The sequence below is a fragment of the Taudactylus pleione genome, unplaced genomic scaffold, assembly GCF_031769625.1.
Source record: "Taudactylus pleione unplaced genomic scaffold, aTauple2 ptg000025l, whole genome shotgun sequence".
Classification (NCBI taxonomy): Eukaryota; Metazoa; Chordata; class Amphibia; order Anura; family Myobatrachidae; genus Taudactylus; species Taudactylus pleione.
In genome coordinates, this window is record NW_028284427.1 from 407,647 (window position 1) to 422,275 (window position 14,629).

A 14,629-nucleotide genomic window follows, 5' to 3' on the forward strand; every position below is an offset into this window, starting at 1 on the left:
GTATAGTAATTAGGGGGGATGGGGGCCTGGTACAATCAATGAAGGTACAGTAATATAATGCAGTCATAGAGTGAGGGTGTAATCAGGGGTGTATCTAGGGGTCCGAGCGTCCCTGGCAAGTAAGGGACTGGTCTCCCCCCCCCCCCCCCCCCCCCCCCCTTGTCAGTTAGTAAACAGATATAGATATACTGTACCTAGCACTGCACATACATAGCACACATACTGTACATAGCACACCACACACATATAGTGTACACACATACCTGCACTGCACATACATAGCACACTTACTGTACATGGCACACCACACACATATAGTGTACACACATACCTGGCACTGCACATACATAGCACACATACTGTACATAGCACACCACACACATATAGTGTACACACATACCTGGCACTGCATATACATAGCACACATACTGTACATAGCACACCACACACACATAGTGTGCACACATACCTAGCACTGCGCATATATATACATAGCACACACACACACATTGTACACACATACCTAGCACTGCACCTACATGTACATAGCACATTTAAAGTACATGGCACACCACACACACAATCACGTACCTGGGACTGAGAGGAGGAAATCGGCAGCCGCAGCACTACATACTGTGAGGAGGGAGAGGGAGCAGCTGTGGCTGACCATGCGCAGCAGCTCCCCAGCTCCCTCTGACATTCTGAGCTCTCCGTAGCTGTGATTGCGGCAGCGTTTGCCGCTTGTATTGAGATGGAGACACAGCTGTCTCCATCTTAAAAAAAAATTTAATTGGACTCATCAGGGGAAGTTTTAGCTGCGAATGGCATTTGCCAGGGGCATCGGCCGGTGGGGGGGGGCCCAGCGGCGCCCCCCACTGGCCGGCGCCCCTGGCAAGTGCCATCCTTGCCAATGGGAAGATACGCCCCTGGGTGTAATAATGGGAACTAGAGGGTAGGGGACATGGTGCAATCAGTGAAGTAATATAATAGAGTCTATGAGTGAGGGGTTTAATAATGGGAAGGCGTGCAGTCAAGGGCGGAACCATAACCTAATGTAGGCTCGCTGCGAACCCTAACTAAGTGCAGTAAATGATCAATTGGCATGAAGCCTAGCTCTGATGAGTTGTGAATCTTACAGTGTAGCCTGGCCTATATCTATGAGAAATACAAATGTGAATCCTTGCTATTTTATTACTACTATTTTGGAGAGAGCAAACTGAATAGAATAGCTATGGGTCAGGGCTCTTTAAAGATGGCTATTTTTACATACATTGATTGCACTTTCTATGATATCAGGCGTTTAAAAGTTTAAAATATTGTTTTAAAGTACTGTTTTTATGTGCCTTTTTAATGTTTGTAATGTTGGCAGCTTTAAAAAGTTGTATATATGGAGGATAAACAACAAATAATATAAGGGGCATGAATAAAAAACAAAACTATAGTGCTATGGATTGTTTGAGGGAGGGGGGCCCCAAACCAGTATCTTGCCTAGGGCCCCAAGAGGTCTAAATCCGGCTCTGTATGTGTGGGTGACAAACTTTTCAACTATCAAAATGATTAAAGGTTTAGAAGTCTAATGATCCTATACAGTCTTTTTAATCTGTCCAATTGAAATGTGCGTTATTGATTTAAACACATTACAAATAATCTGATTTTAAAACAATCTCTTGGACAAGTGTGCATGGATTATGTGACTTGCAATGTTTTTTTTTTAAAAATTTGAAAAAATGATGCATTTGCTTCAGACAGGCTTTCCATAAGCTGCTTTAATGTTGTCATCCAGGCCCTTAACAAATTTAAAAAGGCCCAATATTGCCTTTTGAACCTATATAAACAATTTGATGCTGCAGAATTGTCAAATTGTAGCAACATTCCAAACAATGCCCAAAACAGTTCATGGTTCATTATCCATTATTGATTCCTGGAACAGTATGACTCCTGGAGGTTTTTTTTTTTTTTTAAACACAAACTGAATAAAACCACATAAAAACAAAATCATTGGAGGCTTAAATGCAGGGCCGGATTAACAATGGGGTGGGTGGAGCTACAGCTCCAGGCCTCCCATTGAAAATAGGCCCACATACACTAGCTGCGGTGGAGACAGGAAAGAAAAATACTTTTTTTTTTATTATTTCCTGTCACCACCAGCCCAGCTAACTTTTCCCCCGGCTGCCTGCAGCTAAGTTTATCCCTTTCCACAACCCTTTGCCCACCTCCCATCCCTTCCCCTCGGCCGGTGGACGTACCGGCCGGCCGTAGCCCGCCCACCTCTGACCCGCCGAAGCTCCGCCCCCAACTCATCCGAAGCTCCCCGCACTGACCCTCCTGCTTCCACCATTCTGTCACCTAGCTCAGGAATCAGGAAGGAAGGCAGCCCAGCAGGTCCATATTAGCTTCCTGTTAGAGGTCAGTGTAATGTCTGGCCCCAGAGTATGTATGTGTGTGTGTATATATATATGTATATATGTGTGTGTGTGTGTGTATGTATATATGTATATATATATATATATATATATATATATATATATATATATATATATATATATATGAGAGAGATCACGTATTTAGAGAGAGAGAGAGATCACGTATTTAGAGAGAGAGAGAGATCACGTATTTAGAGAGAGAGAGAGATCACGTATTTAGAGAGAGAGAGAGATCACGTATTTAGAGAGAGAGAGAGATCACGTATTTAGAGAGAGAGAGAGAGATCACGTATTTAGAGAGAGAGAGAGAGATCACGTATTTAGAGAGAGAGAGAGAGCACGTATTTAGAGAGAGAGAGAGAGCACGTATTTAGAGAGAGAGAGAGAACGTATTTAGAGAGAGAGAGAGAGAGAGAGAACGTATTTAGAGAGAGAGAGAGAGATCACGTATTGAGAGAGAGAGAGAGAGAGAGAGATCACGTATTGAGAGAGAGAGAGAGATCACGTATTGAGAGAGAGAGAGAGATCACGTATTTAGAGAGAGAGAGAGATCACGTATTTAGAGAGAGAGAGAGAGAACGTATTTAGAGAGAGAGAGAGAGAGAGAGAACGTATTTAGAGAGAGAGAGAGAGATCACGTATTGAGAGAGAGAGAGAGAGAGATCACGTATTTAGAGAGAGAGAGAGATCACGTATTTAGAGAGAGAGAGAGAGAGAGATCACGTATTTAGAGAGAGAGAGAGAGAGAGATCACGTATTTAGAGAGAGAGATCACGTATTTAGAGAGAGAGAGAGATCACGTATTGAGAGAGAGAGAGAGATCACGTATTGAGAGAGAGAGAGAGATCACGTATTGAGAGAGAGAGAGAGATCACGTATTGAGAGAGAGAGAGAGATCACGTATTGAGAGAGAGAGAGATCACGTATTGAGAGAGAGAGAGATCACGTATTGAGAGAGAGAGAGAGAGAGATCACGTATTGAGAGAGAGAGAGAGAGATCACGTATTGAGAGAGAGAGAGAGAGAGAGATCACGTATTGAGAGAGAGAGAGAGAGAGAGATCACGTATTGAGAGAGAGAGAGAGAGAGAGATCACGTATTTAGAGAGAGAGAGAGAGATCACGTATTTAGAGAGAGAGAGATCACGTATTTAGAGAGAGAGAGAGAGAGAGATCACGTATTTAGAGAGAGAGAGAGATCACGTATTTAGAGAGAGAGATCACGTATTTAGAAAATTGTTTATGCTGTCTGCATATTCCAACGTTTCGGAGCTGCGCAGAGTCCCTTTGTCAAGGTTGCAGTAATAATAAAGTATTACTGCACTGTAAAAAATTACTGGAAAAAGGCCGCCGTGGCCATTTTCCCCGTTTTTCGCATGCTCAGTACAGGGGAAATGGCCGCCACAGCCATTTTCTTGGTGACCTGTGCATGCACTATAGACTCTGGACACACTCTAGTGCCCAAAGTGTTATCGGTGCGGTACTGCGCTCAATGGTCTCGATTCAATTAAATGCGAAGTGAATAGCACCGGGAATGAGCTCCCGACGCTATTCAATTCAGCACGCTGTTAGGTCGGGGAATGGCCATTCTCGCACCTTTATACAGGGTGTTTAGTTGCGAGAAAGGGCATTCTCCGACTAAACTTCCCGGCGCGATGCTGTTTTCCTGGCGCTAAGGGCAGAAAACAGCATCGCGTCTGGACTTTTGTCGGATTTCTGCTCGCATCCCAGGTGGGATGCGAGAGGAGATCCTTAGTCTGACTTAGCAGCATGATTAATTGAATAGCTCTGGGAGCTGATTCCCCGTGCTATTCACTTCGCGTTTAATAGAATTGAGCCCAATGTGTGTGTGTGTGTGTGTGTGTGTATGTATATATATATATAATATATATATGTATGTAATATATAAAAATTGAGTGGTGTTTGGAGGGAAGGAGAGAGAGTGGCGGATTTCCAACAGTGGGCCGCCCGCAAAACCTTCCATGGAACTAAACACACCCCACATCACAGGCCACACCCATATGTTTACCACACCTACACCACATTGGTCATGACCCCACATCACCAGTCACACTGCTGCGGCACTTGTCACACCCCCAACAGCGGCACACAATAGGCCTCTCGTGAATTTCAGCTCCAGGCCCATGTGGACGTTAATCTGCCACTGCTTAAATGTTTTCAAAACAGAGGTACTTATTCAGATTTGGGAGTAGCATGAGTTAGAGCAAGTAACTGTGTACCTGAACAAACCATGCAATGCAAGGAGTGCAAATACATAATTTTTTTTGCATGTGGGGTAATTATTGGCTGCTTTTTTTCATGTAGCCCACAAATGCTGGACAGCTTTATTTTTACACTGCAATTTAGATTTCAGTTTGTACACACTCCTCCCAAAACTAAATCTCTCTGCACATTTTAAATCTGCCGCACCTGCCGTGCAAAACAGTTTTACCAAGATGCACAGTTACTTGCTCTTTCTGAAGGTGGGTACACACTAGAACGATATTGGGACAATTTGCCATACTGGACCGTGCTCCTGTGGACAACATACGAGATTGTTTGATTGACTGCGCTGCACGGTCAATCAAACAATATTGTGTGTGGCAGTGCATTTTTAATGAAGGACGGAATGAGGTATTGTTCCTTCGTTCATTAAATTGTTTAGTGTTTACTGGCAATCTGTGATTGTCCAGGGCAAAGGGAATTTGCTACAACCATATGCACGATTGCCACTCGTCCTAATGTGCACTCACCTTTACTCTATTCTCAAGTCTGAATCATGCCCAGAGTCCATAGAATTTCTGAAAATCATTACTTCACTCAAGGCAGGGCATTACAGAGGGCAGTACAACCAGTGTAAATACCTAATGTTCAATACTGAATGGGCTTTTGTTACAAGTCAGAATATAAAAATACAGTATACAGAAAATACCAAATTTCAACAATATTTGCTAGTAGTAATGTCTCTGAAAGTACTCCTATGATAGCTTCAATCTCTCATTTTAAGATAAAACCACTTCTTTAACGGTTTTAATATATATTCTTGTGTCCTCAATAAGAAGGTATATGCAGAATATAGTGAAGCATAGTTTTATTCAAATTAAAATACAATGTAAAATATACATTCCATCAAAAAATCCACGTACCAGAATGTGTGGGGTGTATAACAGTACACACCCAGAATAGCAAAAAATCCAGGTACAAACAGTCACATCCCGGGTTTTTAGGTTTCTGTGATCCCCCTGGTTTAACGTGTACAGTCAGTTTCCTCCACACAGTATCACCTGGTATTTTTTCTGCTCCTTATATAGACTCACCAACGTGTTTCTGCTTCCATGGAGCCTTTATCAAGGGGGACCACAGAAACCTAAATACCCAGGAGATGACTGTTTTTACCTGGATTTTTTGCTATTCTGGGTGTGTACTGTTATACACCCCACACATTCTGGTACGCTGCTTTTTTGATGGAACATATATTTTAGATTGTATTTTAATTTGAATATAACTATGCTTCACTATATTCTGCATATACATTCTTTTTGAGGACACAAGAATATATATTAACTCCGTTGAGGAAGTGGTTTTATCTTAATAGGGCGGAGAGATTGAAGATATCATTGGAGTACTTTCAGAGACATTACTACTAGCAATACTAGCAAATATTGTTGAAATTTGGTATTTTCTGTACACTAGAGGAGCGCAACTGACTGCAAGTACTGTATTTTTATATTCTGATTCTATAAAGGGTGTTGGTGACCATCCTCACCGTCAGTGCAGCACCATTGGACTTGGAGCGCAAGTATTTTATTATTGTTATTGCATTTTGTTACAAGTCGCCGGCACGAATTGTCACTCTCCAAGACTTTGGTGATCTCTCCTACTACTTCCGCCTGCCGTCAGGGAACTGCAACAACTGTTCCTAGGCGATCTGGACGCCGGATGGCATCTCGTGTTACTGGGAACACGGGATGATCTTTCGTGGCAATGAATGGTGCTTCACCTTTTTTATGCCTAGCAGCGTCCTCACAGCCTTGCCGGCTATAGCGTCTCCGTACGTGCCTTTCCGGTTCCTGCTGTGTAGATTCTTCCTCTGCATTTTTGTTACTTCACCTCGGTCACTCCAGGCCACATATACACCTCCAGCTGTACCAGCCGCATCACGGCTAACCAAGCCGCACCTCGGTCACTCCAGGCCGCATCAATACCTCTGGCTGTACCAGCCACATCACTGCAAACCAAGCCGCACCTCGTTCACTCCAGGCCGCATCAATATCTCCAGCTGTACCAGCCGCGTCACAGCAAACAAAGTCGCTTCACAGCTCATTAGTCGCACTCCGGCTCTAGTAGCCATCTCCTGACTCTATAGCCTCACCAGGGCCTAATTAGCTGATCCTGTTCTCCTGTCACTCCTCTTGTTGGTGTCACATTTTACTCTGGTCTTCCTAGGATAACTGTGTAAACCACTACTATCCTGAGTTTGTCCAGGCAGACACCTAAATACCGGTGAACATATTCAGCTCTAAGGGAACAGCGGGTGGTTGTTATTGGCAGAAGACCTAATCTTTGTGGTTCTAGAGGTTTTACACAGTGAATCCTAGGAGACCGTAACATTATAGCCAGCCAAAAACAGTTGTGACATGCATGGAGCCTTCACGGAATCCTGCTCGGGTCCTTGCTGGCCAAATTCAAGTCCTTACTCAGAAGGTGTAGGAGCTCTCCCTCAGGGTTGATGATGTTTGTTCCACTTCAGCCCAGTTGAGCCTCAAGGAAGCTAAGATGAACCTTCCTGACCAGTGTTCGGGTGATCGTAAAGAGTTTTCAACATTTTTGGGAGAGTTGTAAATTCTATTTTAGATTATGCCAATTTACGCCAATTTAAGGTTTTCGACTTGGGTTCCTCCTCCCGGAGTAGAGAACCCATGCAGATAGGAGCCTTTCGTCTACCTCCTGAAGAAAAGCATAGAAGGCGCTCTTTAGGTCTTAGAATGAAAATAAAAAAGTGAAGTACATGTATAATAAACAAACAGTGAAGGGTTAAAATCTGTTATAAAAGAAAAATGTGTTATAATGAGGTGCCCTGAAACAGATCAACCAAAGCAATCCAGGGGGACCCACGCCCCAAAAGTTGCACTACAGTATATAACTTGTAGGACTTACCTAGAATTGTGCCTAATACCAGTGTGCATATACTATACCAGGCTCCATGCTTTTAAACCAATAAGGAAGGGTGCTAATCCAGACTGAGAGCGTCTCCTTTCCCTCAAGTGTGCAATAAAGCACATTAAATGGAGTATATGGGAAAGATTCCTGGACTGCACAACCTGACTATATACAGTATAATGGGAGGTGCTACCTGATGAGACTAATTGCAGGCACAGAAACATACAAATCTCAGGTGCACAACTCCAAATTATTGATAATATATAAATGCAATCAAATTCTGCAATTTTGTGGGTCCCCCTGGATTGCTTTGATTGATCTGTTAAGAGCACCGCATTAGAACACATTTTTCTTTTAGAACACATTTTAACCCTTCACTGTTTGTTTATTATAGATGTACTTCACTTTTTTATTTTAATTCTTTATATGCAGCTGTGGCTGCTCTTAACTATCTCTTTTACACTGCACTTTTCTTACTATGGCGGTGCCCTGAGGCAACTTAGCTGGCCAGTTTTGGGGGGAGGCCTGCGCTCTGGATTTGAACCCTAGTATGTTAGAGACCTACCCTAAAGAGGTTACCTGGATATGGTGGGTAGGCCCATAACCCATGATTATGCTAAAAACCTCTATTGATTGCAAAATTTTATTGCATTTATATATTATCAATAATTTGGAGTTGTGCACCTGAGATTTGTCTGTTTCTGTGCAAACAATGGGATCTGATGAACCTATTGTCCCTAGTTCTTGTATCCATGTGGCTGTTACATGTAATTTGGCTTATTCCCTTCAAGCTTGTCAGTCGGGCGCTCCATCTGGAAAACCTGTGTATCTATTGTTCATCCCGGAAAGACTATGGGAAACAGTTCTTTTGGACTTCCACTCCCAAAAAGCCAAAGGTCATCCAGATATTTCCAAGATGATCGAACTACTCTCCCATTCGGTGTGGTGGCCTTCATTGTCAGAAGACGTCCATGAGTTTGTTCTTGCCTGTGACATTTGTGCTCAGAATAAGACTCCGCGTGTAGCTCCATCTGGTCTATTTATCCATACCCAGTAAACCTTGGGCACACATTGCCATGGATTTTATTGTTGACCTCCCTACTTCGTCTCGATGTTCTGTTATTTGGACTGTAGTGGATTGCTTCAGCAAAATGGCACATTTTATTTCTCTGCTCAAACTTCCCATTGCCAAGGAACTGTCCCATGTTGTTCCTCCAGCTCTAGTAGCCATCTCCAGACTCTATAGCCTCACCAGAGCCTAATTAGCTGATCCTGTTCTCCTGTCACTCCACATGTTGGTGTCACGTTTTACTCTGGTCTACCTAGGATAACTGTGTAAACCTTTACTATCCCGAAGTTAAGTCCAGGTGGACTAAGTGCCGCGGTGCACGTTTTCAGTTCTAAGATAACAGTGGGTGGCTGTTTTTGGCAGAAGACCTCGCCTTTGTGGTTCTAGAGCTTTTACATAGTGAATCCTAGGAGACCATAACAGCTGTATGGTTGCTGCATCCCACAAGTTAACACTTGTGCCGGGCTTGCAGGATGCTTGACTACATGGAGAGCCTCCTACATAATGGTCATGACATCAAGTGTGCTGTGGGTTGGGGCCTGACCTGGCTTGATGACCACTTTTCCTACCTTACACTAGCAAGATTGGAGGCAGAGCAGGGGATCTTCACCTGTGGGCCTTCCAGCAGTAAAGCCAAAATCCACTTGTGGGGATCACTGTTGAAGACCATGGACTTGTTAGACTCCATGCCTGTGCTACTGCAAATGTAATTTAATATCGTGGCAAGCAAAACTATTAAACCAGTGCAAAATCATGTCAGTTGTATAGCCAATTATGCTTTAATCCATACAGGGGCATTGTTTATTTTAGATGGACCATTGAACTCAAGAAGTTCACTTTTCATTTGATGACACATTCTAACCCACACAAGCACTTATCTTTGAGGGGTATACCACAGAAAGCAGGGGCTACATTGTCACAAAGACAGAATTACAGGTTGAGTATCCCATATCCAAAATGCTTGGGACCAGGGGTATTTTGGATATCGGAATATTCCGTATTTTGAAATATCTTGGGAATGGGATCCAAATCTAAACAGAGAATGCATTTATGATTTATATACACCTTATACACACAGCCTGGAGGTCATTTTATACAATAGTTTTTAATCATTTTGTGGCTCAAACAAAGTTTGTGTACATACATGAAATTAATTTGTTTCATATACACATTATACACACAGCCTGAAGGTAATTTTATACAATATTTGTAATAATTTGGTGCCCTAAACAAAGTTTTTGTACATTGAACCATCAAAAAGCAAAGGTTTCACTATCTCAGTCATGCTAAAAATATTCCGTATTTCTGAATATTTGGATATGGGAGACTCAACCTGTATAATCAAATATTACATCATTAGGTTTATTTTCCAAATAAATTGCTGCCTCCCGAACAGAATGACTTGGTTTATAGATTGAAAATTGTTGGCTATATGTTTAGGTTCACAGGAATTTAGGCATCTTCTGGAAGGGGCTTGTACGCCTATTAATATTTTTATCTAACCATAAGTGTCTAGAATACTTGAAATTTGACAAAATAATTATTGTCAGTCAATATGGATCGGCATTGTTTTATACTATATTCAATTTTATGTTAAAGCAGTGACTACTGTCTAACCAAATTGAAGGATCACAGAGTAATGATTTAAAATCTTAATATATTTTGCAATGCAACCAAGTTGTCTACGTATACTTCTTTTTTATAGTACAGGATTAAACAACTACTGTATATAAAAATTTCAAGATTAGCCAGTACCGTGGAAGAATTAAGACACTGGGCTTTATATTCACATATTATTGGTGGCTGCGGGTGCCTAAGGATATGTTTCCATTTGTGTAAGAACAAAAGCATCTTACTTACGTTCTGCTAGCTTGTTGAAGCCTCTTCCCATTCCATCTGTTCCTCTCTGGACTGTTTGCAGGGATTTATCTGGATACTGGTACATTGATTGTTTTTCTAAGAGGGTATATTTTGTCACACTTGAGAAAATACCCTAAACTCCTTAACTGATAATTTTATTTTTGAAACATTGGATTCATGGCTGTCCAAAAACTGTCAGATAGAGGAACACAACTTGAAAAGATTTTTGCTAGTCTTTATTCGGGATGTGCAGTCTTGGATTAGTTCAGATTTTCCCGCCAACTTCTGATTTTTCCCGCCAAAAATCAGGTCTCAGAAAGAGGCAAAACGTCATCTTTCATGGACAAACATCATTTTTCGTGGACTTTTGTCAATGAAAGATGATGTTTGTTCATGAAAGCTGTTTTGCCTATTTCTGAGACCTGATTTTTGGCGGGTAAAATCCAAATTTGGCGGAAAAATCCAAACTAATCCTTGCCTGCACATCTCTAGTTTTTATGTTTCTGTCAGGATTTTCCTTCAGCTTATTATCCCCAGTCAAGTGGCCAGACAGAAAGTGCAAATAAATGCTTGTATGAATTTCAACCAGATAATTGGGTTGAATTGCTCCCCACTGCAAAGTTTATTATAATAATTTTGCACATAGGGCCTGATTCAGATATGTACGCAATGCTGATATTTATGCAGTTGAGCGATTATCGGCCAACTGTTGTCGCATGCATCACGGTTGCACTGCGCATGCACCAAGAGATCTTAGTGATGCCACTCAGTGAGGTTCTTTGCAAGTGATTGACATTCAGGGAATGTTTGGGACTGGTTACGAAGAGTGGCCGCAAAAATGCAGGCATGTTGCAACCATTTTCAGGGTGTGTCTCAGCCTATAACTGCAATTCCGTATGCAGATAAAGTGGTCCCGACGTCTCAATTCAGACTGCCATTCTGCTTGACCATAGGGCTACTCAGACGCCCGACTTTATCATTATTATTAATGGTAGCTGCAGTTGCTTGGATTTGCAATTGCGATTGCTTTAGTGTACATACTTGGATCAGGCCTGTAATTCCACTAAGCAAAGTAAATGTTTTACCTCCTAGCCTATCACTCAAACAACCACCATATTTCCAAGCCTCGTGAGGTTTTACATGACAAGTCTAATTTCTTGGAGCTTCAACGTAGATAGACTCTGCATAGGTGTCTCTGATTTTCCCCCCCATCTTTGCCTAGAACTATTTGTCTCTCCATCAAACATTCTCCCTGTATTATTCCAAATGCCTACATAATTACATTTTCAACAACCCTTTTTTAAAGTTGGTTTTAGCTGTATTCAGTTGAACTATATTCATCTCAGGTGGAGGGGGGAATGTGAAAATTTGCATATGTACCTTTGCTATATTCAATTTTCCATTCTATATATTGTGAGATCCATTTGACAATATTTAAGATGATTCATGCATATCTAACCACAGAAGCAAACCATTAGTTATTTTTCATATTTCATAATATCGTCTAAAGTGGCTTAAAATGTTCATTGTTTATTTTAACAGATTTATTTTCATTCTCCTGGGGCCAAGAAACCAGGCAAAGGTCTATCATGAGATTGGGAGAGCCATTGCCACTTTACTCACTGACGAGGTAAACATATGTGCTACATTTGGAAACTAAGTCCTTCCTCCATAATTATAAATACAGTGCAAATGAAATAACTTTGGTGCTGGTGCAGAGGTGGAAGTAAAATGAGTAAACATTACTCAAAAGAAAAGTGTAGAGAAAAGTAGCACATTCTGCCAATATGCAGAGCTATGCACATCCGAAGATGCATGCAGATCAGCATTGGCTGCATATGCTCCTAGTTTTCTACAAAACATCATCAGAGATGTAGCATGGAACCTCTGTGCCCGGAGCAAGCACATTCTACGATGCCCCCTCCCATTTACTAGTAGTAATAGTGAGCCTCGGGAGGAAGCATAGCCAGCTTGTGGATGCAAGATGAAATTAAAAAAGAAACAGCAGTGACTGTGTCCGACTGGAACATGTAGGGTCAACTAGTGATATACAAGACAGCAAACTGTATTCCCCAGCACTCGGAATGATATCAGCAATAAGATTTTAAAAACTACATGGTGGTAGATAATTCAGAGATCTCAGTTGCATATATTTTCAAAAATATGGCTAAGTCTCCAGGCCACTTCACGTCGTCTCTGTTTCTACATCAGGGTCCATAGGGTATCCACAGGATACCTTGGGGTATAGGTGATGACGTCAGGCATCGGGCACCATAGAGTTAAAGTTTTCAGCCTCCCAGGATGCACTAGGGTCCCCCTCCTATACCCCGCCCCCGAGCCAAGGCATCTCAGTTTTGTTTGATGCCCGGCCGAAGTCGGATGCACCTGTTAACTTCAGGGGCTCTTCTTAGCCCCCCTCTTTCTTCTATGCAGCTGTGGCTGCACATCTGGAAGTATAGCATGGACAGTCAGTGCTGACGTCCATGCTGTCTTCCCTACACCCCCGCCGGTACCAGAACGCCGGTACCGATCCGGGGATGCTGGTAAGCATCTGGGGTCACAGCTTGCGGTGACCACAGATGTTTGGGACCATGGCCGGATCTAAGGGGGACAGCAAGGTAAGCAGCGGGGTCCCGCGGTGGGACCCTGCTGAACATGGTCCAGAGTCCCCAGGCAGGGGGCTCCCTGGGGACTGGCTGCAGCGTGGAGCCAGGTACTAACCTGCGCTTCCACTACCCCCCTGGGACAGCGGACCGCGGCTGAGGGGTAGCGCTGCGGCGTCCCAGGGGTTAAATGCATGCCAGGGGAGTGCGCCTTCCCTGTCTCACAGCCGGCGCCTCCCCCGCTGCACACAGCCCTCTCTGCACACGCTGACTGGCCCTGTGGCAGCGCTCCTCCGCCAGGCAGGCCTCCTCTATGCTCCTCGGTGGCCATCTTTCTCAACGCATGGTGAACGCTGCTGGAAGCTTAGAACGGTGGCATCACGGTCTGGGTCCCCCGGCATACCTCTCCTCCGTTAAGGTTCAGGTCAGTGTATGCAGAGCTGTGTCCTACCAGGCTCCGTGTCTGAGTAGTTGAGTATCAGCGCTGATAGTGCAGGAATTGATTTTCTTTGCATTGTATGTGACTTCTGCTAGCGCTGCTGCCTGTACTTTCATTTTCTTCTGTCAGCCATTTCAACTGTCCCTGATCTTTTCTGCTAAAGCCCTTGCGGTGCGGTGATTGCAGGGTGGTCTCACACTATACTAACAAGTATCAGTGAGAGGGGTCACATACTTACCGTCATGTCTGAGAGTGACTTTCCTCTCCAGCTTCTGTGTACTACGTGTAATGTACCAATAGCGGAGGGGGAGGGTAGCGCGGAGGGGCTGTGTTATTTATTGGCGCGGCCAATTACTGTCACGGCACCGGTATAGGAGCCGCCTTGGGCTTGTTTCGCCAAAGCGCTTACAACCCTGGTGGGCCAGTTAGCTCCGCAGCCTGCGTTCTCACAGATGGGATTGTCCCAGCAGTCAGTGGTGTCGTCACCCATGCAGGGTTTCCCGAGACAATTGATGGTACCCCACAGTCTCCCTATTTCCCCTCCCCAGGTCTCTCAGGAGCCTGCATGGGTTAATTCGCTGACAAGTTCTGTACAGCACTTGTCGGACATCTTACAAGGGGAGTCTGTGTTGCGGCCACATAAACGGCCGGTTGCATCTCTGTCCGCTCCTTATGAGGATGACGACGTGACGTCTGATGATGGGGAGATTCTGGATCTTTCGGACCAGGAACCTCTCCGTACTAAAGAGTCGGACGCTAGGTCCAAGGTATATATTGCTGGACTTATTCGGGCAGTCCGCACAGCTTTAGTGATTGAGGACGAAGATCCTCCAGTGTCCAAATCTAAATATGCCTTTTTTAAGGATATTAAGGGTGACTCCACAGTGTTTCCTCTTTCGGGTCAGTTAGTGGACCATTTAGAGGAGGCGTGGAAACAGCCTGGCAAACTGTATCAGCCGCAGAGACGCTTGGCGGCTTATCCGTTTGTGGATAATTATTTTTCTAAGTGGGAATCCCCTCCACAGGTGGATTCTCATGTGACACGCCTAGTCCGTAGTGCCACATTGCCCATGCCCT

The 14,629-nt window shown here is 43.6% G+C and overlaps 1 protein-coding gene across 1 annotated transcript in view; it reads left to right on the plus strand.

Annotated features, from left to right (window-relative positions):
- The window catches only part of LOC148539613 (electrogenic sodium bicarbonate cotransporter 1-like), a 325,398-nt gene that overhangs the window by 111,497 nt on the left and 199,272 nt on the right, over nucleotides 1-14,629 (plus strand). Inside the window, exon 6 of the mRNA XM_088451237.1 lies at nucleotides 12,053-12,140. Coding sequence (XP_088307363.1) covers nucleotides 12,053-12,140 — 88 coding nt within the window. The remainder of the gene's footprint in view (nucleotides 1-12,052; nucleotides 12,141-14,629) is intronic.